At 40.9% G+C, this 14001-nt stretch overlaps 2 protein-coding genes across 4 annotated transcripts in view; one reads left to right on the top strand and one right to left on the bottom strand.

Moving 5' to 3' along the window:
• The window catches only part of LOC138200118 (single-stranded DNA-binding protein 3), a 38900-nt gene extending 32403 nt beyond the window's left edge, over positions 1-6497 (top strand). For 2 of the 3 annotated variants that reach the window (XM_069152592.1, XM_069152590.1), the window contains 7 exons: positions 173-208; positions 327-381; positions 615-685; positions 1095-1173; positions 1281-1309; positions 1479-1580; positions 3177-6497. In XM_069152592.1, coding sequence (XP_069008693.1) covers positions 173-208; positions 327-381; positions 615-685; positions 1095-1173; positions 1281-1309; positions 1479-1580; positions 3177-3206 — 402 coding nt within the window. In that variant the 3' untranslated portion in view covers positions 3207-6497. The remainder of the gene's footprint in view (positions 1-172; positions 209-326; positions 382-614; positions 686-1094; positions 1174-1280; positions 1310-1478; positions 1581-3176) is intronic. The other variant, XM_069152591.1, reaches the window with a different exon arrangement.
• A 705-nt stretch (positions 6498-7202) lies between these two features.
• Positions 7203-11871, bottom strand: LOC138200280 (ankyrin repeat domain-containing protein 34C). Its single transcript, XM_069152860.1, has 5 exons — positions 11791-11871; positions 11035-11258; positions 10365-10547; positions 9565-9781; positions 7203-8368 (listed from the first exon to the last, which is right to left on the bottom strand). Exons 2-5 carry the CDS (start codon positions 11245-11247, stop codon positions 7530-7532), a joined length of 1452 nt encoding a protein of 483 aa, XP_069008961.1. The 5' UTR covers positions 11248-11258; positions 11791-11871; the 3' UTR covers positions 7203-7529.
• Between the last annotated feature and the right edge of the window lie 2130 nt (positions 11872-14001).

The raw sequence follows: 14001 nt of genomic DNA, 5'->3' as shown, positions 1-14001 counted from the left end.
TCAAAACCGTTCTATGCACTTTAAACTACAACTCCCTGGCTCAGGCTCAACAGAAACTTGACATTTATAAGCTTCACAAATGGCCCGCTGCATTGGGTTTTATTAGACTGCATGCCTTTGATTGAATTCCACCTTGTATAGCTGAACATTTGTTTCCTCGTCGCCCCTGCAGATAGCCTACTCCTCCTCATCTCCAGGAAACTACGTGGTGAGTTCAGATCTATCGGATGCAAGGCTACCTTCCCAGATGCAGTTATAGTTTTTATATGCTCAGTTTATGTTCTGATGAGTTCCGTTTTAAATCTTCGTCATCGATTGTTCGGCAGGGTCCTCCGGGCGGAGGAGGTCCACCTGGAACTCCCATCATGCCCAGCCCAGGTGGTGCGTCACCTGACTATGTCCCCAGCACTAACACTTGTGTCTCTGATATAGATGTCTGTCCCATTTTTCCTCACTAAACAAGCATGACTTTGTCCCCTCACCAACCAAGTGTTCTCATTGTTCACCTTTTATTGTCGTATTTAATTCACTGCTTGATAATATCTTTATGATTGAGTTTTACGTCATCTCTCTGACATCGTGTTATTAAAGTTTTTGTTTTGTCCTGTCTTTAGACTCAACTAACTCCAGTGAAAACATCTATACAATGATGAATCCTATCGGACCAGGAGGCAACAGACCCAATGTGAGTATCAGAACGATTTGACTTCACTTCGTTATTCAACCAGAAGCTCTTGTGTTGTTTTATAAAAAGTTTTCCTTTCCAGGCTTTTTCCAGTTTCGGACGCTGCAGATTGATTCTAGGTTAAAATAATGGATGTGGTTGTAATGATTAAAATTACACAGTCTTGCCCACAAAATATAACCCAGCTCAAATAGGGCTTATAACCACATCACTGGGCACCAGTGCAACTCGGCATTAGAGGAGCATAATGCTGCCACACTGAGCTCAATAGGAATTGACTGGAAATGAAGCACGGAGAAGAAATGAAATAATTTCAGCCTTACCCCGAGCTGAAAAGATGAGTTATATCAAAGAGGTCGAGATGAATGTTACCATTGCTCATAAAACTTGTTCCACATCTTTTCACCAGTTCCCTATGGGACCTGGTCCTGACGGGCCGATGGGAGCTATGGGAGCCATGGAACCACACCACATGAATGGATCACTAGGTGCGTTCAAACACAGTGCGGCTCTGCAAATCATTGATGGCTGATATGAGTACTAATAAACAAGGCATTATTTTGGATAAAGCTCACCTTTCCTTTTACTTCCTCAGGGTCTGGAGATATGGATGGGTTGCCAAAGGTGAGGAAATTTCAGATTTTCTATAAACCTCTCGTTTGCTCAGTGTTTTTTGGAAACGAAAACATTTGATTTATAACCGTCTGCACTTCAGTGATGCTGTGACTAAGAAGGATAGGTTTAATAGTTTGTTTATTTTCCTGTCTCTCTCTCTCTCTCTCTCTCCCTGCAGAGCTCTCCTAATAACATGGGGGGCATGAACAACCCTCCTGGAACGCCGAGAGATGACGGCGAAATGGGCGGCAACTTCTTGAACCCATTCCAAAGCGAAAGTGTAAGTAGAGTGCGTGAATGACATCTCACAACCCTTAACAGTTATCCTTGACGTCCCGACATAAACCAGTGGGAGAATGCAAGCAGAGGGTTGGCCTAGTTTTTCAATATTGAGCTGAAATAATTGAGAACGTTCTGGTACAATTTGTGTTTTGTCCCTATTTTAAATATTTTGTATTTATTTATTTTTGCTGTATTAGTTATAGTAAAACACATCACACTATTTGAATATAGAGGTAGTAGTGTTGCTTTTCAACTGATACCTTCACTTTGAAGGTCCTACTTTGTTTTCCAGGAATTAAAGAGATGTTTATAAGAGCAATCGTTAAATAGCAGTTTGAAGTGGAAGTTTTCACGGGTCCGATCCACTAATAACTTTTGGCAAACCTACCCAAGTCCAACAAGACGGATAAGGAGACCCAATCCAAAATGTGGTTATAAATGGACCTAATGGAGGAGAGATCAGTAATATGACAAGAAGTGTGATATTGGATTAAATTTGACTTTATTAATCCCACAGTGGGGAAATTTAGTAAAATATACCAGGAATTGCAACAAAAAAACACATTTTATACCTTCATAACTGTGACAGTTATGATGCATCACTTAGAGCAAACCTGCCAAGATGCACTCGGGTATTACACACACAGAACAGGAGGCTCGTTGCAACACATCATTTCCCAACTCGATTTCCCGATCAGGTGTTGGTTACGAAGAACCAAGCAGACCTGTGAAAACCACCAGTCTTAAGTGCAGCGCTCTTGCTTAAACACAAAGTCTTCATAAAGTTGAATACTACATCATTAAATACACGTTAACTTGGGACACAGCACTGTTAAATTTGAAGAGCAAAAACATATTTTCCACAATGGACCAACAGCTTGTGTTCTGCTTGCATTGTAGCCGCTTGCTAATCACTTAGCAGTTCATTCTATACCCTCTGTATCGGTGATGTGATTACTGTCAGTTGAGATAAATGCCCACTGTACTTTAATTGTTATATCGAACGAGATAATTCGTGATTTTTATATTTTAAACACTCGCTAAAGTAAACACGTGGGACAATATCTGTTGTGTAAGGATTACAGCAGGTGAAGGGAGGTACTGTTCTTTGTGTTGGGTAAAACTGACGGTCTCCTACCCTCGGCCTGGAGAGCCACGGGTCGCGCAGGCTGGAATTGTCGCCGAGCCCTAAATAACTAGATTCAACTAATCAGCAGCAGGGCTGGGTATCCATGCGGATAAAACTCATATGAGCAAAATTATCTTTTAAATCACAACATATCTGGTTAAAATTGTACACGAACAAGAAACCTACCCTATGTCTGTAAATCCGAGTGTGTCGTGCCACTTTTCAGTGCTTTTTCGACAGACAAATTTCAGTCCTTATCCAAATACTAAACGTTGGAAATGTATCTGAATTATTATGGTCCTGATTGCTTGAGTCTGGTGTATTAGAGCCTGGCTGGAACCGAAGTCTGTGCTTCCTCTAGCTTTGCAGGGCTGGATTTGAGCGCCCTCTGGTGTTTAAATGTTGTCGGTGACATATCCACTCATCTGTGCCCTCCCTCCCCCTTCCCTCTCTCTCTCTTTTCAGTATTCACCCAACATGACGATGAGTGTGTGATTTTATTTTTTCCTTTTTTTTTGTATTTTTTTGTTTATTTTCCCCCTCTATTTTTATAACCCTGCACCTGATTTTTTTTTTTTTTTTTTTCCCCCCTTCAATTCAATCCTTACTTCACCTCGGATTGGACCACCTCCCCTCCTCACACACACACACACACCCTGTGCCCCCCCCCCTCCTCCCCCCCATCCCCCTCCCGCCCCAAACGGGATCCGCCACCACCCCAACCCGGCCACCTCCCCCCTGCCCCCCTTTTTCCTCTTCTCACTCGGGAACTCTTCGGCCACACAGCCTTCTGGGACAGCCCTCGAGCATGCTGGGACTCTAATTAAGACGGGCCCTCCCGGAGCATGCAAAATGGCTGCCGGTGTGAATAGGAAGCCGTCACAGAGCAACAGGAAGAGCCTCCTCTCTGACTCCGGCCCCGGCCTCCCTGGCTTCCTGTCAGGGTCTAGACAATGAGCGAGGGAAGGAGGACAAACAGAGAGAGGGGGAGAGGAGACTGGATAACGCAGCCCTCCCCTATGGACGCAGTGTCAGGGACGCAGTGTCGGGTCTCTTAGCAGCTGCCTGGAAGCTTCTCAACCACGACTTTGGACTTTTCTTCTTTTTTTCTTTTTTTAAAATCATCATTTTTTTGTTGTTGTTGCTGGATTCAGTAGAGGGGTCAGAGGAAATGACTCCCTCTGCCCCCTCCCCCCCCTCCCTCCCCCCACCATTGTTCTCTGTGTGTGTGTACATTTGTAACAGAGGTGTTGTGATGATCAGTGAACATGTTTTTGTTTTTTTTTTTCTCCACTTTTTTTGTGTATGTATTATATCATTGCTATTTTTATTATTGTATTATTGTTATTAATGATATTGGTATGATCATTTTAAGATTAGGTTCTAATTTCTGTTGTTTTTAAGGGCACATTATTATGAAGAAGACAGCATATGTGCACGCACATCAGAAATAGTTTGCTGTGTAACATGTGGCTCTGTGTGAGCACACTGCCCCCTGCAGGCAAGATTTTATCCATCATGGTACTGATTGGTCCTTTTTTGATTTTTTTTGATTTTTTTTTTTTACTTTCTCGGAGGTTAGCGACTTCCTTTTAAAAGATCAAAAAAAATGTTGACTTCTTGCTCAATAACCCACACCAGAAGAAGAAGCGTCTCCTGCTTTTAGTAGCTTCCCTGCAGTGAAATGCACAGCTCTATTTATTTATGTACTTTTAATTTGTCTTATGAATCATTGTTACTTTTTTTTTTTTTTTTAAGTGTTATCTTTTTTTTTTTTTTTTTTTGTCAACTGCAGAACTAGTAGCAACTGTGTAAATATGCAGATCCACTCAGCAGCGTCTCCTCATCTCCGTCTGACATCATTAGACCCGTCTATCCGAGCCCTAAAGGTGCTGAAGTCATCACAAGTGTCGGCCATTTTGACCCCCACTCATGCTGCTTCCACAAAATGCCCCCCCCCCCCCTCCTCCACACACACACACACACACTTATAGGTCACTGTTCACTCCATCGTGTACATAAGGTGCGTTACCGTCTGTCTGCTGACCTGTAGTGAACACTTGGATTGTTTTTGTTTGCTGATAAGTTCTCAACACACTGTGATGTATGTCTGTGCTCGCTTGCTTTCACACACCAGACATTTTTTGTCGTCACACACGCAGTGCTTCCTCTTTACGGTCGCTTTGTGGTGAAAGGACTTCTGGCTATCTGCTGATCGGACCTTTGGTGTTTTTAAGTTGGGGAGCAGCAGGTGAGGAAGCAGCAAGGCACTGCTCTGTTGACTGTAATGAGTGGCCTCCCTCCCTCGGCTCACCTCTGTCCTTTTACCCCTTTCTCACCTTTCCAACAGGCCAGCATTGACACACACACGCGCGCACACACACACACACACACACACACACACACACACACCATCCCTCTCTCCGGTTTTTTTGTACAACTCTCCATCTTTTGATTTTGATTTTTTTTTGATTTTTTTTTTGTAAATACTGTAAAATGCATTTTGATATCATTGACATGTTTTGATATTTCAAATCACAACTTAACAGTTGATCAGAAACATGCTGAATCGGGCAACTGTGTGTATTTGTTCGGAGATGGCGTGTGTTTTACTCAGAAATAATATGAATGGCAAGAAACAGAAACTGGAGCTGCTATAGACTATTATGCTATTTCACCTCATCACAGACAAAAACGTGGAGCTTTACTGTGCGTCAGAGCTGCTGCGTCGAGCAGTCCAGCAGGACAAGGGAGGAAATTGTATGTAATCCAGCGCGTGTGTGTGTGTGTGTGAACACGGTAACTCACTGTCACACACATCTCCCGGAAAACTCATCTTAAAATGAAACACCATTCTAGGTTCTGTTCTTGGAAACTCTGGAATTGACGGGGAATTTGCAAGACCAGAGTGAAAGAGGACGTTGGTTTTTTTTTTGTGTGGTTTTTTTTTAGTAATAAAATTGCCCCTCTGTGTCCGTCTCCGACACACTGCATTTCAGCTTCTACCCTCTTGACCCAAGTGAAACACAAAGCAGGGCACACGGGACACTGGCTCTCAATCCGACGCACCAGGGACCAGAGTACATACTTTACTATGAAGGATTTTTTTTTTTTTAATTTTTTTTTTTTTTTTATCTATTTAAAATGGGGCAGGAGAAATGTTTGGGAAAGTAAAAAGAAAAGAAACCCATGGACAGATTTTGTTGCTGAGAAGAGGTAGAGAGAGTGCAGGAACAGGTGGTTCCTCCCCTGTACTATGAAATACTGTTGTATAAAATGCAGTCCAACTTCTCTCTATCTTTCTGTCCTGTAAGTAAAGCCGTCACGACGTTGATCATTTCTGTATTTCTATTGTGCTGATGTATAATACTGTAACATTCAGGGGTAGGGAGGGTTAAGAGAGGACTTCTGGGGGGTGGGAGTAAAGATTTTTCTGTTCAGTTCCTCATTTTTCCTCTTGATGACAAAGCAGTATTGAATATGAGGCAGTCTGTCCTTGGGGAGTTGCTTTGTATCTCATGTTAGGGTAGTTTCAGATCCTAAATGTCTCGTGTAGTAAAATAAGAGGTTCCTTCGTATGTTTCTTTATATTGTAAAGTTTCTTTAGACAAAAAAATGTTGCTTATTGGAAAAAAGGTGGGAAATCTGCATTGATAATTAATGTATTTTTTTTGTTTTGTTTTGTTTTAATTTTCATCAAGTTGTCAGTCGTTTTTTGCCTGTGTCCCCCTTGTTGTAGATACATATTAAAAACAAATAAAATGACTTCACTCCTTTTGCCATGAACATGCACTTGTTTCTCTGGATCTGAAGGATTGTGATGAGCTTCAAAACAACGTCAAATATATTTTGGTTTTGTGAGACTTCACTGATGATGATTGCGCTGAAATCGATTCCTTGTGACATTGCGCAAAATGTTGATTCATATACAAAATGCTCTGTACAGAGTTTTTGAAAACGGCTTCCAGAATTTATTGGTCCATATCCTGAGAATCTGGTGGGTTCCAGCATGGTGTTTGGGTCCATGTCGAAGGTCACATGACAATTTTGACGGGTCCAAATATGATTATCAAGTTGGGGGAAGAAGGATTTTTTTTTTCCATGTTTTGATATTTGCATTTTTTTTGTATTAATATATAACTCTATTTGCTTTAACAGCTCACACGCGTTTTAAAAAGAGCAGAATGTGAATCTAGAAGTCTGAAAAATATGTTTTTACATTTAATTTTTTATTTGATTGTTTGCTGTATAATGAGTTGATAATTGAACGTGTGTTTGAGATAACATCTCTTAATTGCATTTCTTTTTTTAGGTCAGCATAAAACTCAAAGTCCATCAGTTCATAATCACAGAAGACAAGAAAACCAGGAACTGGTGAACTTTTGACTCTTTTTCAATTCTCAAAATTGATCTTTTCTGAAGGTAACTGGAGTTTACAAGAGGTCAGAATTGGTCGAAGTGATTTTGAACCAAATTTATAAAGGCCCAAATATGGCAAAACATTTAAATTTTTTCCTCATTTTATTCTTTGTATTTTACCGTTTTGCTTTGTATTCCTGTTACAAACAAGCAACGTTTCTGTTTTCATGGAGGAGTTGCAATTTTAAAATGTTTTACAGTTTTGAAATGATGTATAGCTTGTCTGTGTTGAAGGATTTGACCAGATGTCATCCCAAATAAGATAACAAACCCTACTGTAGACCTGGAATCAGGCGCCTGCTTGAACTTGATGCAGAATTCTCATTTTAAAAAAGAAAAACACATTACGGTGGGACGATTGTGCTTTAAGTAGAATAAAGTCTCACGAGTCTAAATGGTTCATCTGTGCTCTCCTCTGATCTGTTCAAGCTGCACAGAGTGACGACGCTGAGGCCTCCTGCCTCTCTCACCGTAGCAGGAGGCAGAAGGAGCAACCGGGGAGGTGACGGAGGAGGCGAGGGGCAGTGGAGGGAGTACTGCTGGTCTCGCTGATGCCTCGGAGAAGGTAGGACGAGGAAAAGAGCTGGGTGGGTGAGGCAGAAACACCGCGGTCCGTCTTTTGGAAGGTGAAACCTGCGCTGCAACTTGGAGGTGAGAGTCGGATTGGATCGCTAATGGTGGGAGGTGAAGCAGAGGCGGGACCACCGTGACGGAGGGGAGGGTATTCCTGCGGAGCTGAGAGCGTGGGGACGTGCAGGGAGGGAGCTTCAAGTCCGAGGTTGACCCTCCAGGAGTCGGACACCTCCTGAGGGCAATACTGCTTGACTGTGCATGCGATGAGTTCATCTCGATGAGCGACAGGACTGACTGAGAAGCTCTCAATGAGAAACCCTCATGGCAGCAATTCTCTCCTCCACATCTGCTCTCCCCCCTTTGAACCAAGCTTTCCCTCCTCTTTTCCATCCTCGATGGATGAAAATGCGACGCCTCGTCTTCATCCTCTCCTTCCTCGTCCTCTCTCCGTCCTCTCTCCCTCCTTAAATCCTGTCCGTCTCCCACCTCCCGCAGGCCTCCCTCCCTCATGCCCTCCTCGTAAGCCCTGTTCAGACAGGCCAGGTCGTGAATGGCGTGCCGGGGTTCAGATGATATTCTCTGTCTGGGAGGTGGAGTGCTGCACTGACTCAGTGGGCGCAGCTCAGAGGAGGGATGTTTCCTGCAGCTGTTGCTCCCTCGTTTGCCTGATGCAAGTGAATTAGACAGTTCATGAGATAAAATTACCTATGAAAATACTATTGCTTTTTACATCCGAGGTGAGTTGAATCCCTCCCCTGTTGCTTTTTGCAACGTTTCCTAAAATGTGTTCCCATTTATTTGCGATTCGGCCCTTATGTACACAACTGACTGGACTCTTACATAGTTGTCATATGTCACAACAAGACAGTTCCATACTTAATAATAAAAAAAAAAAGATGAAACAGGTTGTTAGTATGTGGTGAGGAAACTTCCCAAGAAAGTATTATTAAAACAGCCTTACCATAAAATCCATTGATATGTGATTTTCCCACAATACAGTTTTTAAAGGAAAAAGGACAGGAACTTCAGAGGGTAAAAAAAAAAGACAAAACATTTAAGAAAAAAACGAACTATTAAAAATACTCTTCAACATTTTATTGTCATCTGTTTTATACGTTTATTTGGCAGACTCTAAGTTCGCAGTTTGATTGGGTAATGAATCACCAAAATTAGTACAATTTTAGCTTGCTGATACAGAGGAAAAATCATAGGATCCCCCAAATTTTTAGGGTTCATCCTCTGGGGATCATGTCTGTACCAAATTTCATTGCCATCTGTCCAGTAGGCGCTGACATATTTCAGTCTGAAGTTGATCAACAAAGCCTTCCTTATAAGGCTACACATTTATATTTGTTGTAGATAACCTGTGATTTAAATTCTAAAATGACCCCATGGAACAATGAACAGCCAGGTGTATCCCAGTCTGTTATCAACCCTGTCGTTCAACAGCTATCTTACTTAATTTGCTTTGTTTCCATGGTATCAATTAAGTGTCCGTTCCTGTGCAAGAAATATAGCTTCTTTCTTTCTACCTCGAGAGTGAGCTTGACTTCACCTTGGCAACACATTTTCATCTTCTCTCCTCAGGAAAGAGAAGGCAGCTAATGATTTCAGCCACCAGGCATTTATTTTCATCCGTCTAGACTTGCCTTTGTTAAACACACTGCTCTGCCATATGCATGAGGAGCACAGTGTCCGCAAAAAAAAAAAAAAGACTGCTGATGGTGATGATCACGACATCAAGGTGTTTATATCTTGAGTTTTTATACTGCTGGCGTAAAGCCCTCCTTAACACAACTAAACTAAGCCAAACGGGATTATTTTTCTCTTCCTGTCAGTCAAAACAATCATCTTTACTCACTCGTTCCTCTGAAGTTGAAGAAGTTTTCTCCCTCGGGTGAGTTTGGTGGGCCCGTCTTAAGGACGATGTCAGATGGCGACATGCAGGACACTGGCGAGGTGTCCGGGGATGGAGGAACATTCAAGTAACGCCTGGTCACCGGGCCTCCATTCACACCCATCTCCGTGGCGATGATGATGATGTCACGACCACCGGCCTGGCAGGCATCCATCAGCACCTGAGGTACCCAAATGCTGGTGAGGTATATACTAGTTTTCTGGAGATCTTAAAAGGTGCTTCATACTGATTTTCAGTACATTTACATTTTGACTGTCATAATGATCATATAAAAAAAAACAAAAAGTGTTTTTGCTATGTTGGTTGAAAATCTGAAACATCACGAGCTTTTAGAACCTTTCACTAAACGTTGACAAACTTCTGCTTTCATTTCCATTTTGTACTTCTTTATACTTTTACTCTGTATTATTGCAGAGGGATATTTTTACTTTAGCACTGTAGTTATTTGACAGCTACAGTGACTATTTCCTTTCAAATTAATATTTCACATACTAAACCAATGAGTAACTTTTATGAAGTAAATAAAAGTATGTAAATCAATTGAAATGAGCTCCACCCTGATATGACACAGAAACAATGATAAACCTCCTTATGTTAAATGGAATACATTACTCAAGTCAAGTTTTAAACGCAGATCCTTAATTTGTAGTGGAATATTTTTTTGCCTTGCGTATCATTATACACCATAATAACCAAATGTATTAGACTTTCTTGGCTCATTCTTTTCTTTTCCCCTGACTGACCTTCAGTGTGGGCTGGTGCTGTGCGTTGATGGCGTAGACCAAAGCTGAGGCTCCTGAGTAGTCCTCCATGCCGGGGTCACCTCCTGCAGCCAGGAGGGTGGATGCCACCTGAGCTCCAGCTCGCTCCATACAGGCGTACATCAGAGCTGTACGGCCAGCCCGGTCTTGTGCATTAGGATCTGCCTGATTGGTACAAAAGGTGATGTTGATATAGATTCAGACAGAAAATGACAATTTAAGATGGGTCCGGGGTAAATTTCGGAGTCAGTCAGAGAGCTCAGTGTGTGCAAATTAAGAGCCAAACATGTAATTCGCTTAATGTTCTCTACGTAAAACGTGGCACTGTTCTTTTAAGTTGTTGCTCTCAAGTGAGGACACGCTTCATGAAACAGTCTTGCAATGCATCCAATCCCTCAGAGTACACCGTGTTGTGTTCCGCAGGGCCAAATTGCAGAAAACTTTCATAGGTGGACTGGAGCACTGGATACATCAGAAACCTGTTTACTATGCATTAAAAGTTAGAGCAAGTACAGATTTTTTTATATGCATTAGAAGTACACCTCAAATCAATAAACGGATGAACTTCCATGCAAACTTGTATGCAGAAGATTACTTTCAAGTTTATGTATTCTCAATTTGCAATGGGAAGTATTTGTCACTGCAGACTGACCTTGTTATGCAGCAGGTATGTGAGGAGTTTAACCATTTCAGGCCCAGATGGCTCCCCTCTCAGGGCCTTGCAGGCAGCCAGGAGAGCCGTCTCTCCTCTGGGGTTGCGCCCGTTCACCTGAGCTCCACCTTCCACCAGCAGACGGACCAGACGCAGCTTCCCCGAGGATGCTGCGCTGATGAGGGGGCTGCAGTCTGACAGAGGGTCGCCCATCACCTGGAGAGCTAAGTAAAGTCACATTTATTTACACTTATAGTCATCAACTATGCTACAATATTTTAGTTTAATCAGCAGAACACCTTTACTTCCTGTTCTCAACATCTTTTAGCTGGTATCTTTCTGATATTAATGATATTCTCCTAATAAGAGTCTTTTTTCTATGCTTATGGTCATACCTTTACATAAGCACTTTCCCTTTCGTAATTATTGCTCATAAAGTTGATCAAAATTCTACCAACTAAAATACATTCGGTTAAATGAAGCCTCAGATGCTCAAATAAACTGGAAACTAAATTTGAAATTTTATGTCTTTTCAAACTCTCACTAAAATGTTTATTTCATAAAAAAATAAGACAAAATTGGAGAGATTTCAGCTTTTGTCACTCATTGTACATTCAAGTTGATTTAAATTACATATACATTTGACAGACTGCTAATGTCATTCAAAATTGTTAGAAATAGACATAAACATTATATATAATAGCCATTAAGTCATTTAGGAACGGATACCCGGCCACAGTACACCGTAAAACTCACCTTGATGTTCCCTTTGCAGTGGTTGTCCACCTATTCCTCTTCTACAAAAAGAGGAACAAAGCCCTCATCTTGAATTTAATCAGACTTGCAAAGAAAAAAAAAAACAAAAAAAAACGTAATTTTTGCCACAGAATTTATCCGAATCCTTAAAACCATTTAGCTTTGTTTTTTTGATGAAGCATCCTCATGTTGCTGGCCTGCAGCAAGCTGCAGAACATAAAGTGAAGCTGTTTGAACTTTCATCTACTCTCCCCGTCTGTCTCCCTCTCCACCTCGTCTGCCCTGATCTGTCCCCTACTTACCTGCTGAGTCGAGGGAAGGTTCGGCCCACGGTGAACGTTCAAAGTTCTAAGCGATTTTGAGCCCAAAATGTCACCTGTTGCAAACACTGGACTACAAAGAGCCAGAGGCCCTTTGATATGAGTCAGCTTTGAACAGTTCTCATCTGCCTTGTGACCACCATCCGTGTTCAAACACTGGCACGGAGAGGCAGATGAGACACACTGAAATTTAAATGTACAAACATTTGCTCACAGCAGCTCATTTGTATTTGAAAATTTCAAATGCAATTGTTCTGTCTCTTGTATTTTTCTAGTTTTATGTGTTTTGTTCTCTGCAAAGCCTTCTGCAGGTGTCCTGTTACGTAAATACATTTGACTACAATGATTTCAAAGTGAAAAAGAGAGAGCGAGAGAGAGTAAGAGAGACTCAGAATCTCTGTCTGAGATCAGAAAAATGTTTCAACAGACCCAAAATACCTGACCTACAATTAGGTTACTGGAATTTATAAAATTAGTAATGGGCATTAGCAACAAGCAAAAAATAATTTCTACATCCACAACAGCAAAGGAATGAGGGGGAGTAAAGTATGATATTCCAGTAACCTAGTCATGTTACTCATTTCCAGTCATTTCGAACAATATTTAACCCAGGGGTCACACTTTGAAGAGCTTTTATTACATCGATATGAGATGGACAGACCAACAGGTAGCAACATTAAATGAGAAAAAAACACAACAGAGCCTTTCAAGCAAAATGCAGGTGATATATTTTCTATCTTACACAGTACCTACAGCATAACAAAAAGTACAGATCTACAATAAGCAGAATTAGTCATATTTTCATGAATCATTAACATCCAAAATGAAGATCTGAATTTTTAGGACCATATTATATCTGTCTCCGAGCGAAGAGGCAAAAGCAGGAATGAATCTAATAAATCTGTGCATAGACTAACCAGACCTGACCAAACTAAGCTGTCTCATAGGATGCCAAAGGACCTTCCCCAAACCCCAACTCAAATTAACCAAATTAAAAAAAAGCAACGTAATAAAGCTATCGGGGGCACAGCCTGCAAATTAGAATCAGACACAGTAGAGAGATCATGAGTAAACTATTTACAGTGTCCATTAACCAGTGTGTTTGTTAAAGACGTATACTGAACATTTTAATTTTAATTTGCCACCAATACATTTTTGTCCATATATGTAGATTAAACTACCGAGCAGTATTATAGTAGTTAAATTAGCTTCACCTTTACGAGCTCCAATATTAAAGTGATATGTACATTAAACTTCTATAATTATAATTCAATGGTGTACGTTTATATGAAATGGCCTATTCGGTATGATGAGTACTTTTACTTTTGGTACTTTAAGTATATTTTAAGGCTTTTACTTTTCTGCTTTTACTCAGGTAACTTTTTAAATGCCTGACTTTTAAAGTTAACAAAACACTTTGTTTTTAAACACCAACCTGAGCAACGTATCGTGCTTAACCTGAGCAAACCTCAGAGGTCTTTTGTGCTCTGTTGAGATCTGAAAAAATTAAATCAATTTATTTAAGAACTTATTCCACCACCGCATACATGTGTATACATTTATTATTTTTTTCATAATTAGTTTAATTTGAATGGCGTTGGATTTTTCCACGCTTTAGTGTGTGGCAATAAAATGTTCAGTTGTTGTTGCAGCAGAGTATAATAGCAGGTATTCATGCTAGAATTATAGTATCATTAAAAACAATGGTACTTCCTTTTTGACCACACCCTGAATTGTCCTCAATCCATTACAGGTTAAGAAAACATGTGAACCTGGACTGGTTCCACCTCACAAAAAAATGTTGGGTAAACTCTTTTCTACTTCTTCACATCTTGTTCAGACTGTCTAGATTTAATCAAACCACATTGATTAGGCTTTTTTTATTCGTTTT

The sequence above is a fragment of the Embiotoca jacksoni genome, unplaced genomic scaffold (assembly GCF_022577435.1).
Source record: "Embiotoca jacksoni isolate LCO1_2020_lvr unplaced genomic scaffold, fEmbJac1.0.p SCAF_18, whole genome shotgun sequence".
Classification (NCBI taxonomy): domain Eukaryota; kingdom Metazoa; phylum Chordata; class Actinopteri; family Embiotocidae; genus Embiotoca; species Embiotoca jacksoni.
Note: the sequence above shows the minus strand (reverse complement) of the source record. Positions and strands in the feature narration are given on the sequence as shown.

Coding starts and splice junctions, on each gene's coding strand:
- LOC138200280 (XM_069152860.1), bottom strand. CDS start 11,247: ATGGGCGACCCTCTGTCAGACTGCAGCCCCCTCATCAGCGCAGCATCC. Junction 10,548..11,034: donor CATACCTGCTGCATAACAAG/GTCAGTCTGCAG, acceptor TGTACCAATCAG/GCAGATCCTAATGCACAAGA. Junction 8,369..9,564: donor CTTCAACTTCAGAGGAACGA/GTGAGTAAAGAT, acceptor CACTTGCATCAG/GCAAACGAGGGAGCAACAGC.